General features: G+C 38.9%; 1 protein-coding gene across 2 annotated transcripts in view; it reads left to right on the plus strand.

Moving 5' to 3' along the window:
- DPP10 (dipeptidyl peptidase like 10) overlaps window positions 1-15,012 on the plus strand; it is a 653,604-nt gene that overhangs the window by 544,703 nt on the left and 93,889 nt on the right. For both annotated transcript variants that reach the window (XM_028101300.2, XM_088022159.1), the window contains one exon: window positions 2,012-2,109. In XM_028101300.2, the coding sequence (XP_027957101.1) occupies window positions 2,012-2,109 (98 nt within the window). The remainder of the gene's footprint in view (window positions 1-2,011; window positions 2,110-15,012) is intronic.

Raw genomic sequence — 15,012 nt, forward strand, 5'->3', positions numbered from 1 at the left:
AGAGCATGAGAGGGGGGAGGGTCAGAGGGAGAAGCAGACTCCCTGCTCAGCAGGGAGCCCGATGCGGGACTCGATCCCGGGACTCCAGGATCATGACCTGAGCCGAAGGCAGTCGCCCAACCAACTGAGCCACCCAGGTGCCCAAGAAAAGACTCTATTTTTTAGAGCAGCTTAAGGTTCACAACAAAATTGAAAGATAGAGAGAATTTGTATATGCCACCTGCACCTACACATGCAGAGCCTCCCCCATTATCAGCACCCCTCACTACAGCAGTACATTTGTTACAACTGATGAAGCTACACATCATAATCACCCAAAGTCCATAGTTGACGTTACAGTTCACTATGGGTGTTGTACATCCTCTAGGTTTGGACAGATCTGTAATGATATGCATCCAGCATTATGGTATCACACAGTATTTTTCACTGCCCTAAAAATCCTCTGGGTTCCACTCATTCATCCTCCTGCCTTCCACCTGTACTAGCTGTATTTACTAGCCTAACAACACAGTCCTTGAAGAGCTATTACGGACTGTTGGTGGAATGTATCATGTTGCTTCTGGTCTTGTTCAGCTTTGGGTTTTGTCAATGCCAGTTACTTGAACATGGATTTTTCTTTCGCATCTTTAAATCACTTTTGTAATTCTCCTTAGATTTTTGTCAGTCTTCTAACTCAACCCACTTTTAATTTCCTTGTCTTTCTTTGTACATCTCATATAGTCTTCTAAAACATCAGCCACTCCACAAGGACATATCAGTATTTTGTTTAGGAACACATTGTGCCACAAATAGTCACTGATTCTATACATCATTTATTCACATAAACATTCTCCTATTCATTCATTCAAACTGCTTGAGATATATTGGTAAAAGGTCCCTTTTGTGCCCTCTACAAATTCATAGTATTTGAAAAATTGTGGAGGCCATTGCCTAGGAATGAAATGAAGCAAAGCATAGCAGGCAAGAGCATCCTGGGTTTAAATACCAGCTTCCTCGGTTATTGGATATCCATCTTCCACAGTTTGCTGAGCTTCTCCATTGTCATCTGGAAATGGTTATAATTATCCTTAGGATGGAAGTAAGAATATTTAGTAGGATTATTCATGCAGAGCCTTTACTACATACTTGAGCCAGAAACATACCAATGCTCTAGGCCAGTTATTAACGATTCTTGTCACTGTCCTTCTACTCATCTGACTACATACTTAGTGAGGACATACTGCTGTGTGGCCCACCACCTCCCAAGGGGCACTTACACCGGACCCCATCTGGTATTCACTAAAGTTTAAAAGGAAACCTGGGGGAAGGGAAGGAAAAATAAGATAATAACAGAGAGAGAGGTAAACCATAAGAGACTCCTAACTATAGAGAACAAACAGGGTTGCTGGAGGGGAGGTTGGAGCGGGGGGATCAGATAATTGGGTGATGGGCATTAAGGAGGGCACTTTATGTAATGAGCACTGGGTGTTATATGCAACTGATGAATCACTAAATTCTACCCCTGAAACTAAAAAAAAAAAAAAAAAGGAAACAGGAATGTAGGAATGTTTAATGCAATGGGATGGATTAGGTATTGGGGAATTTTAAGCATGTGTCACCCAGATTGGCAAATCTTCTTTATCTTTTTCTTCTTATTTTTTTTAATTAGCCAAGCTTTTTTCTCATTGTGTATCTTATCCTATAATGTGAGTAGTCGCTTGTTCTACTAGTTGTTTTGTTAAGCCAACCCTCCTGGTGTCATTCCAGGGAAAGAATACGGTAGCACTGCCTAATGAATAACTCATCATGATTTTCCATCACCTTTAATTGTCTGACTAAAATGCTTAGAAAAAGCAATCTACAAAAACAATTGAAGGCAATCAGGTTGTTGGAATTTAAAATCATTTCTACTTCAGAGAAATTAAACTTTTTCCCTGTTCTAATGCAAAATTAGAATCACACCACATTTTCTTTTTTTCTCAATATATTTAATGCTTAATATATTTGTATCACAATCTTCATTTTCCCAAAGGCAGGTCAAATGAACCCAACCATCAAATTATATGTTGTAAACCTATATGGACCAACTCATACTTTGGAACTCATGCCACCTGACAGCTTTAAATCAAGGTATGCGATTTCCATTTTACTTTTACTTGGAAATAGTTATTTTAACTTCAATTATCATTTTATTGCAATTTAGAGAGATGTGATCAGCTCAACAAATCCATTTGAAAATAAATCTGAGTTTGCCCCATTAGTGCAGGAATGAACTCATTCTGGGCTTCTTGTTGTTCCCAGGGAGCATTTAAAGTTTCAAGGTGATTAGCAGCACCAGAAAATGACTAAATGTAGTGATATTGAGAATTAGACTTGTTGCAGGAGATGTGACAGGGAGATGGGGGCAAAGGATAATTTTCCATTGAATGTTCTTCCTGAAAATAGTTACTCCATTTTTTTTAAACGGTCCTCTTTAAAAGAGCACAATCTTCCTAGAATTTGTGTAGTTTTTCCAGCAGAAATTATCTCCATAGCTTGGGAGTGATTCCCTAGCTTTTTCCTCCAGGCAGGGAAGTGTAATGAGATGTGGTTTCAAAATATCCTATATAAGAAGCCTTCTTATTTAAGAAGTTTAAATGGAGAGGGGGAAAAAAAACACATTTTATGTGTCAGAAGCATAATTGTAATATTAGTAAAATCTCCAGTAGCACACAATGAATCAAATAACCATGTGGATTTTAAAATTCAGAGTGGTCTCAAACTTCAACGTTATTAATTCAAATAGTGCAACCCTTTGAAACTTTACAGTGGTCCTGGAGCTGGAATAGGTAGCTGATTTAGGAAAATATTTTCACACTATTGAATGATACGGGGCTGAGCTCAAACTTTGTTTTGATGCCATCAACAAAGAGTGCTAGGGGACTGATTCAAATATAAATTCCACTCAAACGCTGTTCCATTGATGTATTTGGGAAAATTCCATCACAGTTGGGGACTTTCACAGACAGTGCAGCCTACAGTATGTGGAAAATTTCCCTCCTGTAAAGTTATTAAAAATGTATGGACTGTTTACACTGGAAGGGCACTCATAACTACCTAATACAATATGTTCCTATTATTGAGGGGAAAGATGGGGCCCAGAACCCCAAGATTAGTTGGTAACAGAGGTAGAAAATATGGTAAAGCCTGTGTCAAGTTATAGGGCATTTCATGCAGGTCATGATGGAAGACCTTACAGGGCCATTGGAACTGACATTTAGAATGAAATAGAGTTGACCAAATCAGATAGGAACTCTACTGAACTCGATCTACCAGCCATGAAAGAATTAGTCACAAATGAAGCAATTATGGAAGCCATTAGTATTTTATGTGGTCCTGAGCCCTTATCTTTTTCTCTGATTTGTTTAATGCTCTGAATTAACAGGAAAGGGCACTAAACTGGAGTGTTTGAGTCACATCTCTGCCACCATTTCATTATGTGAACTTGGACAAGTCATTCTGCCTCTCTATGAGTCTGAATAACCTCATTTTAAAGTAATAATTTTTCATTTTCATCAGTCTTTTGAGATCTTTGAAATAGAAATCAACTTTACAATATCTGGCTTTCTTTTTAAGAAAAAGTAATGATTCTGGACCTTGATGTTATAATCCAAGAGGTTGCTAGTGGATTCTCCAGATAGGATGTAGTAATGTCAGCAAACACAAAAATTCTTAAAGACAGAATCAGTTGTCATTTATTGGGTTATTAGTTAAGTATATATCTGTAATATTTGAAGTACAATATGATAAAATTAGTCATCCCTGGCAAAAAGGTATCACATATCCTTAGATATAAATCCAATACACAGAATAAAATACGAGATCCCACTAAGAGTGAGGAAGAATCTTGTGAAGAAAAATCTCTTAAATGTAACCCAAGTATATTGGGTTAGTGATGAACTTGGTCTACAATTTGGGGAAAGTCATATAATACCTTATCTATAGAATGCACCAAACAATTTTTCTCTTTCTCCCTCAGGGTCTTATGTAAGTGCCACCTGTGGCATGTGAAATGTACCAAAATGTATGATTTTTGTTGAAAAGCTCAAGATCAAAGTTTACTTCAAAATTGATATTTTTAAGTATTACCCTGGTTCAGTTTTACAGAAATGTATTTCCTTACTCATCTGTTTCTGGTAGGAAGTTTTAGTCCAATTCACAGAAGAGTAATAAATGAATTTTAGATCATCTGCATTTAGTCGCTCTGAGCATAGGTGTTACTTAGATGGGCTCAGAAACATACAAATGAACAAAATAGATCAATGGTGTGAATTAAAGAAAGTTGCATTCATCTAGCTGCACATAATATGGAAACCAAACTGCTTTTTTCTCCTTGGTTTTGTTTTAGGATTATGAACATCTCTAATATTTAATACATGGTATGTTAGCCATATAGAAATTAGCTAGAAAACTATTGTGCCCTCCTAGTTAGAGATCTAAAAGAGCATGTCATTTTTCATAATTTAGTGGTCAGGGTCCTAGAAATTAAACAGATGACACACTCAAGTAGGGTAAGTGAAATGCAGTTAATTAATAAGGGACTATTAACAAAAATGTGAGCAGGATTAAGGGGAAATTCACAAAGGATGAGAAAGCAACTTTGAGTCTGCATTAGAGGAAAGCTATTGCTGTCTCAGGACTGAAGGAATGAGGTGCAGGCTCAATTATGAATCCTGAAGAGGCCTGTAGCTGAAGAACAGGATGGACCAGGAGTACCTGTCCACAGATTGAGCCATTCAGTCATTGCCAAACCACACCCTAGTAGGAAGCAGATCCTGGGAGTTAATACCCTGAACTCTCTCTCCTCTCAAGCTTGGAGTTCCTGCAGAGGCCTTCCCCTGGCAAGGCAGCCTCACTGTAGAGGCCAGCCTCTGAAAACTGCATGGGGAGAGCTGGAGAATGGACCTGGCAAATGGAGAATATTCCATATACATAATTTAAGGATAATATTTGCCATAAGAAGTTTATTATACTTTATGCATGTGTTGGCGATGACCACACGAGCACACAATGATTTTTCTGAAGCCACATGAGAAAGTGTTCTGTATCTGTCTGGTGCTGTTTGTTTCTATTTATGTCTCTCTGTATCTTCCTCTCTCTCTCTCTCTCTCTCTCTCTCTCTCTCTGTGTGTGTGTGTGTGTGTCTTTCATTCTCTATTTCTATACGGACACACGAACACACTCATGCAAACACATACACACATCTATGATTTATCTAACTAATGCATGTGCTTCTCTTACAAACCTGCCATATTTTTCTCATGTGCACTGTGAGCCACGGAACTGATGGTGTTTTAACTAAGTTGCATTAATGTACTTTGGACCTGGAGTTTACCACGGTAACTAACACGTCTCCCTCTCTAAATTATTTGCCTTGTTCTCCTCCTAACTTACTTTACCATGTTATTCTTAAATCTTTCTAAGCTAACTCAGATTCTTTTTTTATTTAAAAAATTTTAAATATATAAATATATAAGTTAAATTTTTGGTACCAGTATTAGTAGCAGTATTCTCATATTTATTAGTGACAGTATTCCTACAAATTTCAAGAAATACAAATCATTTTTTTTATTTTTTAAATGTATAAGTATAAACACGCAAAAATTAACTTATTAGTAACATACTTCCTCCATGCCCTATTAAGACCATCAAATGTTCTCTCTTTTTTTGGAGTTTGTGTTGTGTTTGTAGCTATTCATATCATTTGAGGTTCTATTTAAACTCTCAATTAACAGTATACCCAAATAATTATTTCATTCTGTAATAATTTACTTGTTTACTTTTTTTGGATGTTATCTAAGCATCTATATTTTACATTATCTTTAGATATACATATGGCAATTAATGAATTATATTCTATTACTCTGTGCAGTTATGAACTATCTTTTTTTTTTTTTTCCCTTTTTGGTCCTTCCTTTTTTCCACTAAACTTGAACTTCATCTCTTATCCTACTTTTTTCTCTCATAAAATCACCACGGTGGCTATAATAATTATTGAGTATATATGTGCACACCTAAATAGGGAGGAAGATTTATAAGATAAATAGAAAGATGACCTCTTATGACTTGAGGTACCTTATAAACTGTATTCTTTGACTCCCACCCCAAAGAACAAGATTTTTTAGAATTTGAAGATGTTAAATCATTTGTTTTGGTCTGTTGACTGTTTATTTGGTTGATGGATTGATTTGTAACAACTCATGTTATAAGTATAATAGAAATATGTCTCCAAGCTAGAACCAGCATTCAGTAGACCTTGCTTAACACCAGGTACTTAAACTCTAATCAAAGAATGTAAAATAAATTTCAATTCATTTATACGGCTTTAAAAAGAAATTAAAAAGGGGGGAGCAAGATGGCGGAGGAGTAGGAGACCTGGATTTCATTTGGTCTCAGGAATTCAGCTGAATAGGTATCAAACCATTCTGAACACCTATGAACTCAACAGGAGATTGAAGAAAAGAATAGCCACAACTCTCTGAACAGAAAAGCGACCACTTTCTGGAAGGTAGGACATGCGGAGAAGTGAATCCGAGGCGATATTCCGGAGGATAGACAGTGGGGAGGGGGCCTCCGTCGGCCGCTTCTAGCAAGTGATAGAGTGATAGAGCTGCGGAGCACAAAATCGGAACTTTTAGAAGTCGGCTCCTCTGAGGGACAATGCTCCAGTGGCTCAGCAGGGGGTGGAACCCTCACGGGACAGTGTGGTCTCAGGACCCTCGGGGTCACAGAAAGACCGGGGGTGCCTGAGTGCAGGAGAGCTCCCAGGTATCAGAGCGGGGAAGCCGGCTGCAGAGACAGAGCTCAGGCACAGGCTCTCAGCCCGGGGTTGCCATAAACTGTGATCCGCAGCCCAGTCGGGCCACTGCTCCTCCAGCAGGGACCCAACAAGCGGCAGATCCAGGGAGACTCCCCTTCCTCCCCCGGGAGAAGCTGCGCAGGAGCGCACTGCAGGGATCTGCTGGGTTTGGAGACTCCACACAGGGTCGAGTGCCAGAGACAGAAACACACCGTCACAGGCCGGGTAAGCACAGAGTGCGGCCGGAGACCGGGGAGACGGGAGTGATTGACTGCTTTTCTCTGGGGGCAAAGCGAGGAGTGGGACCCCAAGTTCTCGGCTCCTCCAGGGGGAGATGGAGAGGCCACCATTTTCATTCTCGTCCTCCAAAGCCGAACGGAAAGCTTGCAGGGAACAAAAAATCTGGAGAGCAAACCCCAGCAGATTACTTAGCCAGGACCAGCCAAGGGTGGGGCAATTCCGCCTCCGGCAAAGACATTTGGGAACCACGGCAACAGGCCCCTCCCCCAGAAGATCAGCAAGAACAGCCAGCCAAGACCAAGTTTACCTATCAGTGAGAACAGCTGAACTCCAGAGCTAGGGGAGCACTGCACATAGAGTCCATGGCTTTTTTACCATGATTCTGTAGTCTTTCAAAGTTAAATTTTTTTTTACTGTCTTTTGTTGTCTTTTTTTCTTTTTGAATTTTTCTTTTTCCCTTTTTCAACCAACATCTTATCAATCCCTTTTTTAAAAAAACATTTTTATTTTTCATTTTTAGAGTCATTTTCTATCCCTTCATAGTAGTTATTCTTATTTTTGGCATATATATATATATATATATGTTCTCTCTTTAAAATTTTGAGATACAGTTTCTTCTAAATATCAAAATATACCCTAAATCTCTAGTGTATAGCTTTGTTCTAGTCTTCTGCCTGATCACATTCTCTCCCTTTTTTCTTTTTCTTTTAAATCCTCTTCTTTCTTTTTTCAAACAACTTATCAAATCCTTTTATAAAATATTTTTATAATTTTCATCTTTACAGTCATATTCCATCCCTTCATTGTATCAACCCTTAATTTTGTACATATATAAGTTTTTCTTTCTTTAAAATTTTGGGAAGCACTTTCTTCTAACAAACCAAAATACACCCAAAATCTAGTGTGTGGCACTGATCTATGAACTAGCCTGATCATATTTGATCATATTCTGTTTTTTTGTTTTTTTGTTTTTTTTTCTGTTTTGGTTTCTTTTTATCTTTTTCTTTTTCCTTTTTCTTTTTTCTTTCTTACCCTTTATTTTCCCCCAGTTGCAGGGCTTCTCTGATTTGTTTAGAGTATATTTTCTGGGAACGTTGTTACCCTGTTAGCATTTTGTTCTCTCATTCACCTGTTCTCCTCTGTACAAAATGACAAGATGGAAAAAATCACCTGAACAAAAAGATCAAGAGGTAGTACCGACTGCCAGGGACCTACTCAATATGGACATTAGTACGATGTCGGACCTAGAGTTCAGAATCATGATTTTAAAGATACTAGCTGGGCTTGAAAAAAGCATGGAAGTTATTAGAGAAACCGTTCTGGAGAAATAAAAGGACTAAAATCTAACCAAGTCGAAATCAAAAAGGCTATTAATGAGGTACAATCAAAAATGGGGGTGCTAACTGCTAGGAAAATGAGGCAGAAGAGAGAATCAGTGATATAGAAGACCAAACGATGGAAAATAAAGAAGCTGAGAAAAAGAGATAAACAACTACTGGATCATGAGGGCAGTATTCGAGAGATAAGCGATACCATAAGACAAAACAACATTAGAATAATTGGGATCCCAGAAGAAGAAGAAAGAGAGAGAGGGGCAGAAGGTATATTGGAGCAAATTATAGCAGGGAATTCCCTAATTGGGGGAATGAAACAGGCATCAAAAGCCAGGAGGCACAGAGACACCTCTCAAAATCAATAAAAATAGGTCAATACCCCGACATCTAACCGTAAAACTTACGAGTCTCAGAGACAAAGAGAAAATCCTGAAAGCAGCTCGGGAGAAGAGATCTGTAACCTACAATGGTAGAAACCTTAGATGGGCAGCAGACCTATCCACAGAGACCTGGCAGGCCAGAAAGGACTGGCATGATATCTTCAGAGCACTAAATGAGAAAAATATGCAGCCAAGAATACTGTATCCAGCTAGGCTGTCATTGAAAATAGAAGGAGAGATAAAAAGCTTCCAGGACAAACAAAAACTAAAGGAATTTGCAAATACAAAAGCAGCCCTATAAGAAATATTGAAAGGGGTAATTTAAGCAAAGAGAGAGCCTAAAAGCAGCATAGACCAGAAAGGATCACAGACAATATACGGTAACAGTCACCTTACGGGCAATACAATGGCACTAAATTCATATCTTTCAATAGTTACCCTGAATGTAAATGGGCTAAATGCCCCGATCAAAAGACACAGGCTATCAGATTGGATTAAAAACAAGGCCCATCGAAATGCTGTCTGCAAGAGACTCATTTTAGACCCAAAGACACCCCCAGATTGAAAGTGAGGGTGGGGAAAACCATTTACCATGCTAATGGACACCAAAAGAAAGCTAGGGTGGCAATCCTTATATCAGACAAATTAGATTTTAAGCCAAAGACTTTAATAAGAGATGAGGAAGGACACTATATTCTACTTAAAGGGTCTATCCAACAAGAAGATCTAACAATTATAAATATCTATGCCCCTAACATGGGAGCAGCCAATTATACAAGGCAATTAATAACAAAAGCAAAGAAACACATGGACAACAATACAATAATAGTGGGGTACTTTAACACCCCCCTGACTGAAATGGACAGATCATCTAAGCAAAAGATCAACAAGGAAATAAAGACTTTAAATGACACACTGAACCAAGTGGCCTTCACAGGTATATTCAGAACATTCCATCACAATGCAACTGAATACACATTCTTCTCTAGAGCCCATGGAACATTCTCCAGAATAGATCACATCCTAGGTCACAAATCCGGTCTCAACTGGTACAAAAGACTGGGATCATTCCCTGCATATTTTCAGACCACAATGCTTTGAAACTAGAACTCAATCACAAGAGGAAAGTCGGAAAGAACTCAAATACATGGAGGCTAAAGAGCATCCTACTAAAGAATGAATGGGTCAACCAGGAAATTAAAGAAGAATTAAAAAAATTCATGGAAACCAATGAAAATGAAAACACAACTGTTCAAAATCTTTGGGATACAGCAAAGGCAGTCCTGAGAGGAAAGTATGTAGCAATACAAGCCTTTCTCAAGAAACAAGAAAGGTCTCAAATACACAACCTAACCCTATACCTAATGGAGCTAGAGAAAAAACAGCAAATAAAGCCTAAACCCAGCAGGAGAAGAGAAATAATAATGATCAGAGCAGAAATCAATGAAATAGTAACCAAAAGAACAGTAGAACAGATCAACGAAACTAGGAGGTGGTTCTTTGAAAGAATTAACAAGATTGATAAACTCCTGGCCAAACTGATCAAAAAGAAAAGAGAAATGACCCAAATCAACAAAATCATGAATGAAAGAGGAGAGATCACAACCAACACCAAAAAAATACAAACAATTATAAGAACATATTATGAGCAACTATATGCCAGCAAATCAGGTAAGAGGGAAGAAATGGATGCATTCCTAGAGATGTATCAGCTACCAAAACTGAACCAGGAAGAAATAGGAAACCTGAACAGACCTATACCCACTAAAGAGATTGAAGCAGTCATCAAAAATCTCCCCACAAACAAAAGCCCAGGGCCAGATGGCTTCCCCTGGAATTCTACCAAAGATTTAAAGAAGAATTAATACCTATACTTGTGAAGCTGTTCCAAAAAATAGAAATGGAAAGAAAACTTCCAAACTCGTTTTATGAGGCCACCATTACCTTGATTCCCCAAACCAAAGACACCATCAAAAAGGAGACTTACAGACCAATATCCTTGATGAACATGGATGCAAAAATTCTCACCAAAATACTAGCCAATAGGATCCAACAGTACTTTAGAAGGATTATTCACCATGACCAAGTGGGATTTATCCCTGGGCTGCAAGGTTGGTTCAACATCCGCAAATCAATCAACGTGATACAATACATTAACAAAAGAAAGAACAAGAATCATATGATCCTCTCAATAGATGCAGAAAAAGCATTTGACAAAGTACAGCATCCTTTCTTGATCAAAACTCTTCAGATTATAGGGAGAGGGTACATACCTCAATGTCATAAAAGCCATCTATGAAAAACCTACAGCGAATATCATTCTCAATGGGGAAAAACTGAGAGCTTTCCCCCTAAGGTCAGGAACGTGGTAGGGATGTCCACTATCACCACTGCTATTCAACATAGTATTAGAAGTCCTAGCCACAGCAGTCAGACAACAAAAAGAAATAAAATGCATCCAAATCGGCAAAGAAGAAGTCAAACTCTCACTGTTTGCAGATGATATGATACTTTATGTGGAAAACCCAAAAGACTCCACCCCAAAACTCCTAGAACTCATACAGGAATTCAGTCAAGTGGCAGGATATAAAATCAATGCACAGAAATCAGTGGCATTCCTATACACCAACAACAAGACAGATGAAAGAGAAATTAAGGAGTCAATCCCATTTACAATTGCACCCAAAACCATAAGATACCTAGGAATAAATCTAACCAAAGAGGCAAAGAATCTGTACTCAGAAAAATATAAAATACTCATGAAAGAAATTGAGGGAGACACAAAGAAATGGAAAAATGTTCCATGCTCATGGATTGGAAGAACAAATATTGTGAAGATGTCAATGCTACCTAGAGCAATCTACCCATTCAGTGCAATCCCCATCAAAATAACATCCACTTTTGCAAAGAAATGGAACAACCAATCCTAAAATTTGTATGGAACCAGAAAAGACCTTGAATAGCCAGAGGAATGTTGAAAAGGAAAAGCAAAGCTGGCGGCATCACAATTCCGGACTTCCAGCTCTATTACAAAGCTGTCATCCTCAAGACAGTATGGTACTGGCACAAAAACAGACACATAGATCAATGGAACAGAATAGAGAGCCCAGAAATGGACCCTCAACTCTATGGTCAACTCATCTTTGACAAAGCAGGAAAGAATGTCCAATGGAAAAAAGACAAATGGTGTTGGGAAAACTGGACAGCCACATGCAGAAGAATGAAACTGGACCACTTCCTTTCACCACACACAAAAACAGACTCAAAATGGTTGAAAGACCTAAATGTGAGACAGGAGTCCATCAAAATCCTGAAGGAGAACACAGGCAGCAACCTCTTTGACCTCAGCCACTGCAACTTCTTCCTAGAAACATCGCCAAGGGAAGCAAGGGCAAAAATGAACTATTGGGACTTCTTCAAGTTAAAAAGCTTTTGCACAGCAAAAGAAACAGTCAACAAAACCAAAAGGCAACCGACAGAATGGCAGAAGATATTTGCAAATGACATATCAGATAAAGGGCTAGTATCCAAAATTATAAAGAACTTCTAAAACTCAACACCCAACGAATAAATGATCCAATCAAGAAATGGGCAGAAGACATGAACAGACATTTTTCCAAAGAAGACATCCAAATGGCCAACAGACACATGAAAAAGTGCTCACCATCACTCAGCATCAGCGAAATCCAAATCAAAACATCAATGAGATATCTCCTCACACCAGTCAGAATGGCTAAAATTATGAAGTCAGCAAATGACAGATGTTGGCGGGGATGCGGAGAAAGGGGAACCCTCCTACACTGTTGGTGGGAATGCAAGCTGGTGCAACCACTCTGGAAAACAGTATGGACGTTCCTCAAACAGTTGAAAACAGAGCTTCCATACAATCCAGCAATTGCACTACTGGGTATTTACCCCAAAGATACAAATGTAGTGATCCGAAGGGGTACGTACACTCCGATGTTTATAGCAGCAATGTCCACAATAGTCAAACTGTGGAAAGAGCTAAGATATCCATCGACAGATGAATGGATAAAGAAGAGGTGGTATACACACACACACACACACACACACACACACACACACACACACACACACACAGTGGAATATTATGCAGCCATCAAAAGGAATGAGATCTTGCCATTTGCAACGACGTGGATGGAACTGGAGGGTGTTATGCTGAGCAAAATAAGTCAATCGTAGAAAGACATGTATCATATGACTTCACTGATAATGAGGAATTCTTAATCTCAGGAAACAAACTGGGGGCTTTTGGACGGGGGTGGGAGGGATGGGGTGGCTGGGTGATAGACACGGGGGAGGGTATGTGCTATGGTGAGTGCTGTGAATTGTGCAAGACTGTTGAATCACAGATCTGTACCTCTGAAAGAAATAATGCAATATATGTTAAGAAAAAAAAAGATGGCACGATGGGAAGAATGAACGGGGGCAAATCGCAGGGGGAGATGAACCATGAGAGACGATGGACTCTGCAAAACAAACTGAGGGTTCTAGAGGGGAGGGGTGTGGGAGGATGGGTTAGCCTGGTGATGGGTATTAAAGAGGGCACGTTCTGTATGGACCACTGGGTGTTACGCACAAACAATGAATCATGGAACACTACATCAAAAACTAATCATGTAATGTATGGTGATTTACGTAACAATAAAAAAATTAAAAAAAGATTAAAGGATACCATAACTTGGAGAAAGACATAATTTCTTTTCCATTTTCTTTCCCCCACACCCCTTCATTTTTTCAAAAAATATATTTGTGATTTAGCTAAAGATCCTTTATCAACAAATTCAGATCATGAATACAACTTTTCTTCAATAGGAATTCAGCTTGTACTCTTATCTTTATTTAATTATTGTCTGTTTGGATTCTTCAGTATGTAGCACAGTAGGAACTCAGATAATGCCGCTTCATGAACTTTCCAGATCCATATGGGAGTTTGATGATTCATCTCATCTTAAGGGGAAGGAACATTTCATAAATTTTTATAAAATGTCATCTCATGACCCTGAAATTACGACCTGAACCGAAATCAAGAGTCAGAAGCTTAACTGACTGAGCCACCCAGGCACCCCCTGTTGGAATGATTTTTTATAGTAATGAGTCATGTAGATTTTTCCACAGGTTGGCTTTTGTCACATTGTTTTGAGGAAGTGATTGTCCTTTGTATTCAGATATCTCCAGGCTGAAGGGTTAAGGTAGCGTTTTGTCTTTGGTTTCTTCTTACTCTGTGTCTTTGACATTATTTTATTTGAAATCTTTCTTCAGTCACCCACCCTTTGTGACCCATTATTCTTAGCATGTATCACTGAAGTGGCATTGTCATATTACCTGTCACCTGGGCTTGATAGCACCATGATTTTCTTCCTGTATCATTGAAGTATGCCTTGTCTACATCTTTTTTTTTTTCTGCCAAGGTATATTTGTGTCTTACAAAACAAATCAAATTAAGAAATTTTTCTGTGTTCATGGAAATGTCCTAAATGACCCTTCTTAAGTAATTCATAGTTATTAACAAAGGTCTTTGCAGATCACTAGCTATGAGTTGGTCATGCATGCCATTACAGTACAGTTATGGGTAGAGATCCTGGATTATCTGGAAGAGAGTGAGCTCAGTGCAACTATATGTATACAAAGATTATGTTGTGAACACAGAGTAGTGATTGGACAGAAAGCCAGTGAAAACACAGGTGTGACTTCTAACATAGTACCTGTCTGCTGATGATGCTGGGTCCTCCATTCCACATACCCTTGTGAACAATTAGACCTTTTGTGCCACACTGCCCACCTGATACAAAGTCTTTCTTGACTTGAGGGCAGTCCCTCTAACCCGCTTGTCTGTGTCTCTGTGGCTCAAGAGGATGAGCTCCTTGTGGATTTCCTGGGTAATCCAGAGCCATGGAGACTAACAAGCAGGAAAGCCAGTTATAAGGAGGGGACAGTTCTGCTAGTCACTGGTCGTGGGACACCAGATCTAATGTGTTCATGAAATGGAGTTCCAGGAGGACAGCCACATCAGCAGCAGGCAGCCCAAGGAGTGTGATTTCCAGGTAAGGGCCCTTCCCTAATCCCTCATTCAGAGGAAGCCTGATTACTTATGAGCAAACTAAGGAGAGTTGAACCTAGGATCCTGGAACAAGGAAAGAAAGAATACAGGCAGGATGTGTCTTACTTCCTGTGTGTCAAGCTCTATTTTAACTTTCATTTTAGATAGTCCCAACACTTT

The sequence above is a fragment of the Eumetopias jubatus genome, unplaced genomic scaffold (assembly GCF_037043125.1).
Source record: "Eumetopias jubatus isolate StellerSeaLion01/CBP00866 unplaced genomic scaffold, mEumJub1_p1.0 scaffold_3, whole genome shotgun sequence".
NCBI lineage: Eukaryota > Metazoa > Chordata > Mammalia > Carnivora > Otariidae > Eumetopias > Eumetopias jubatus.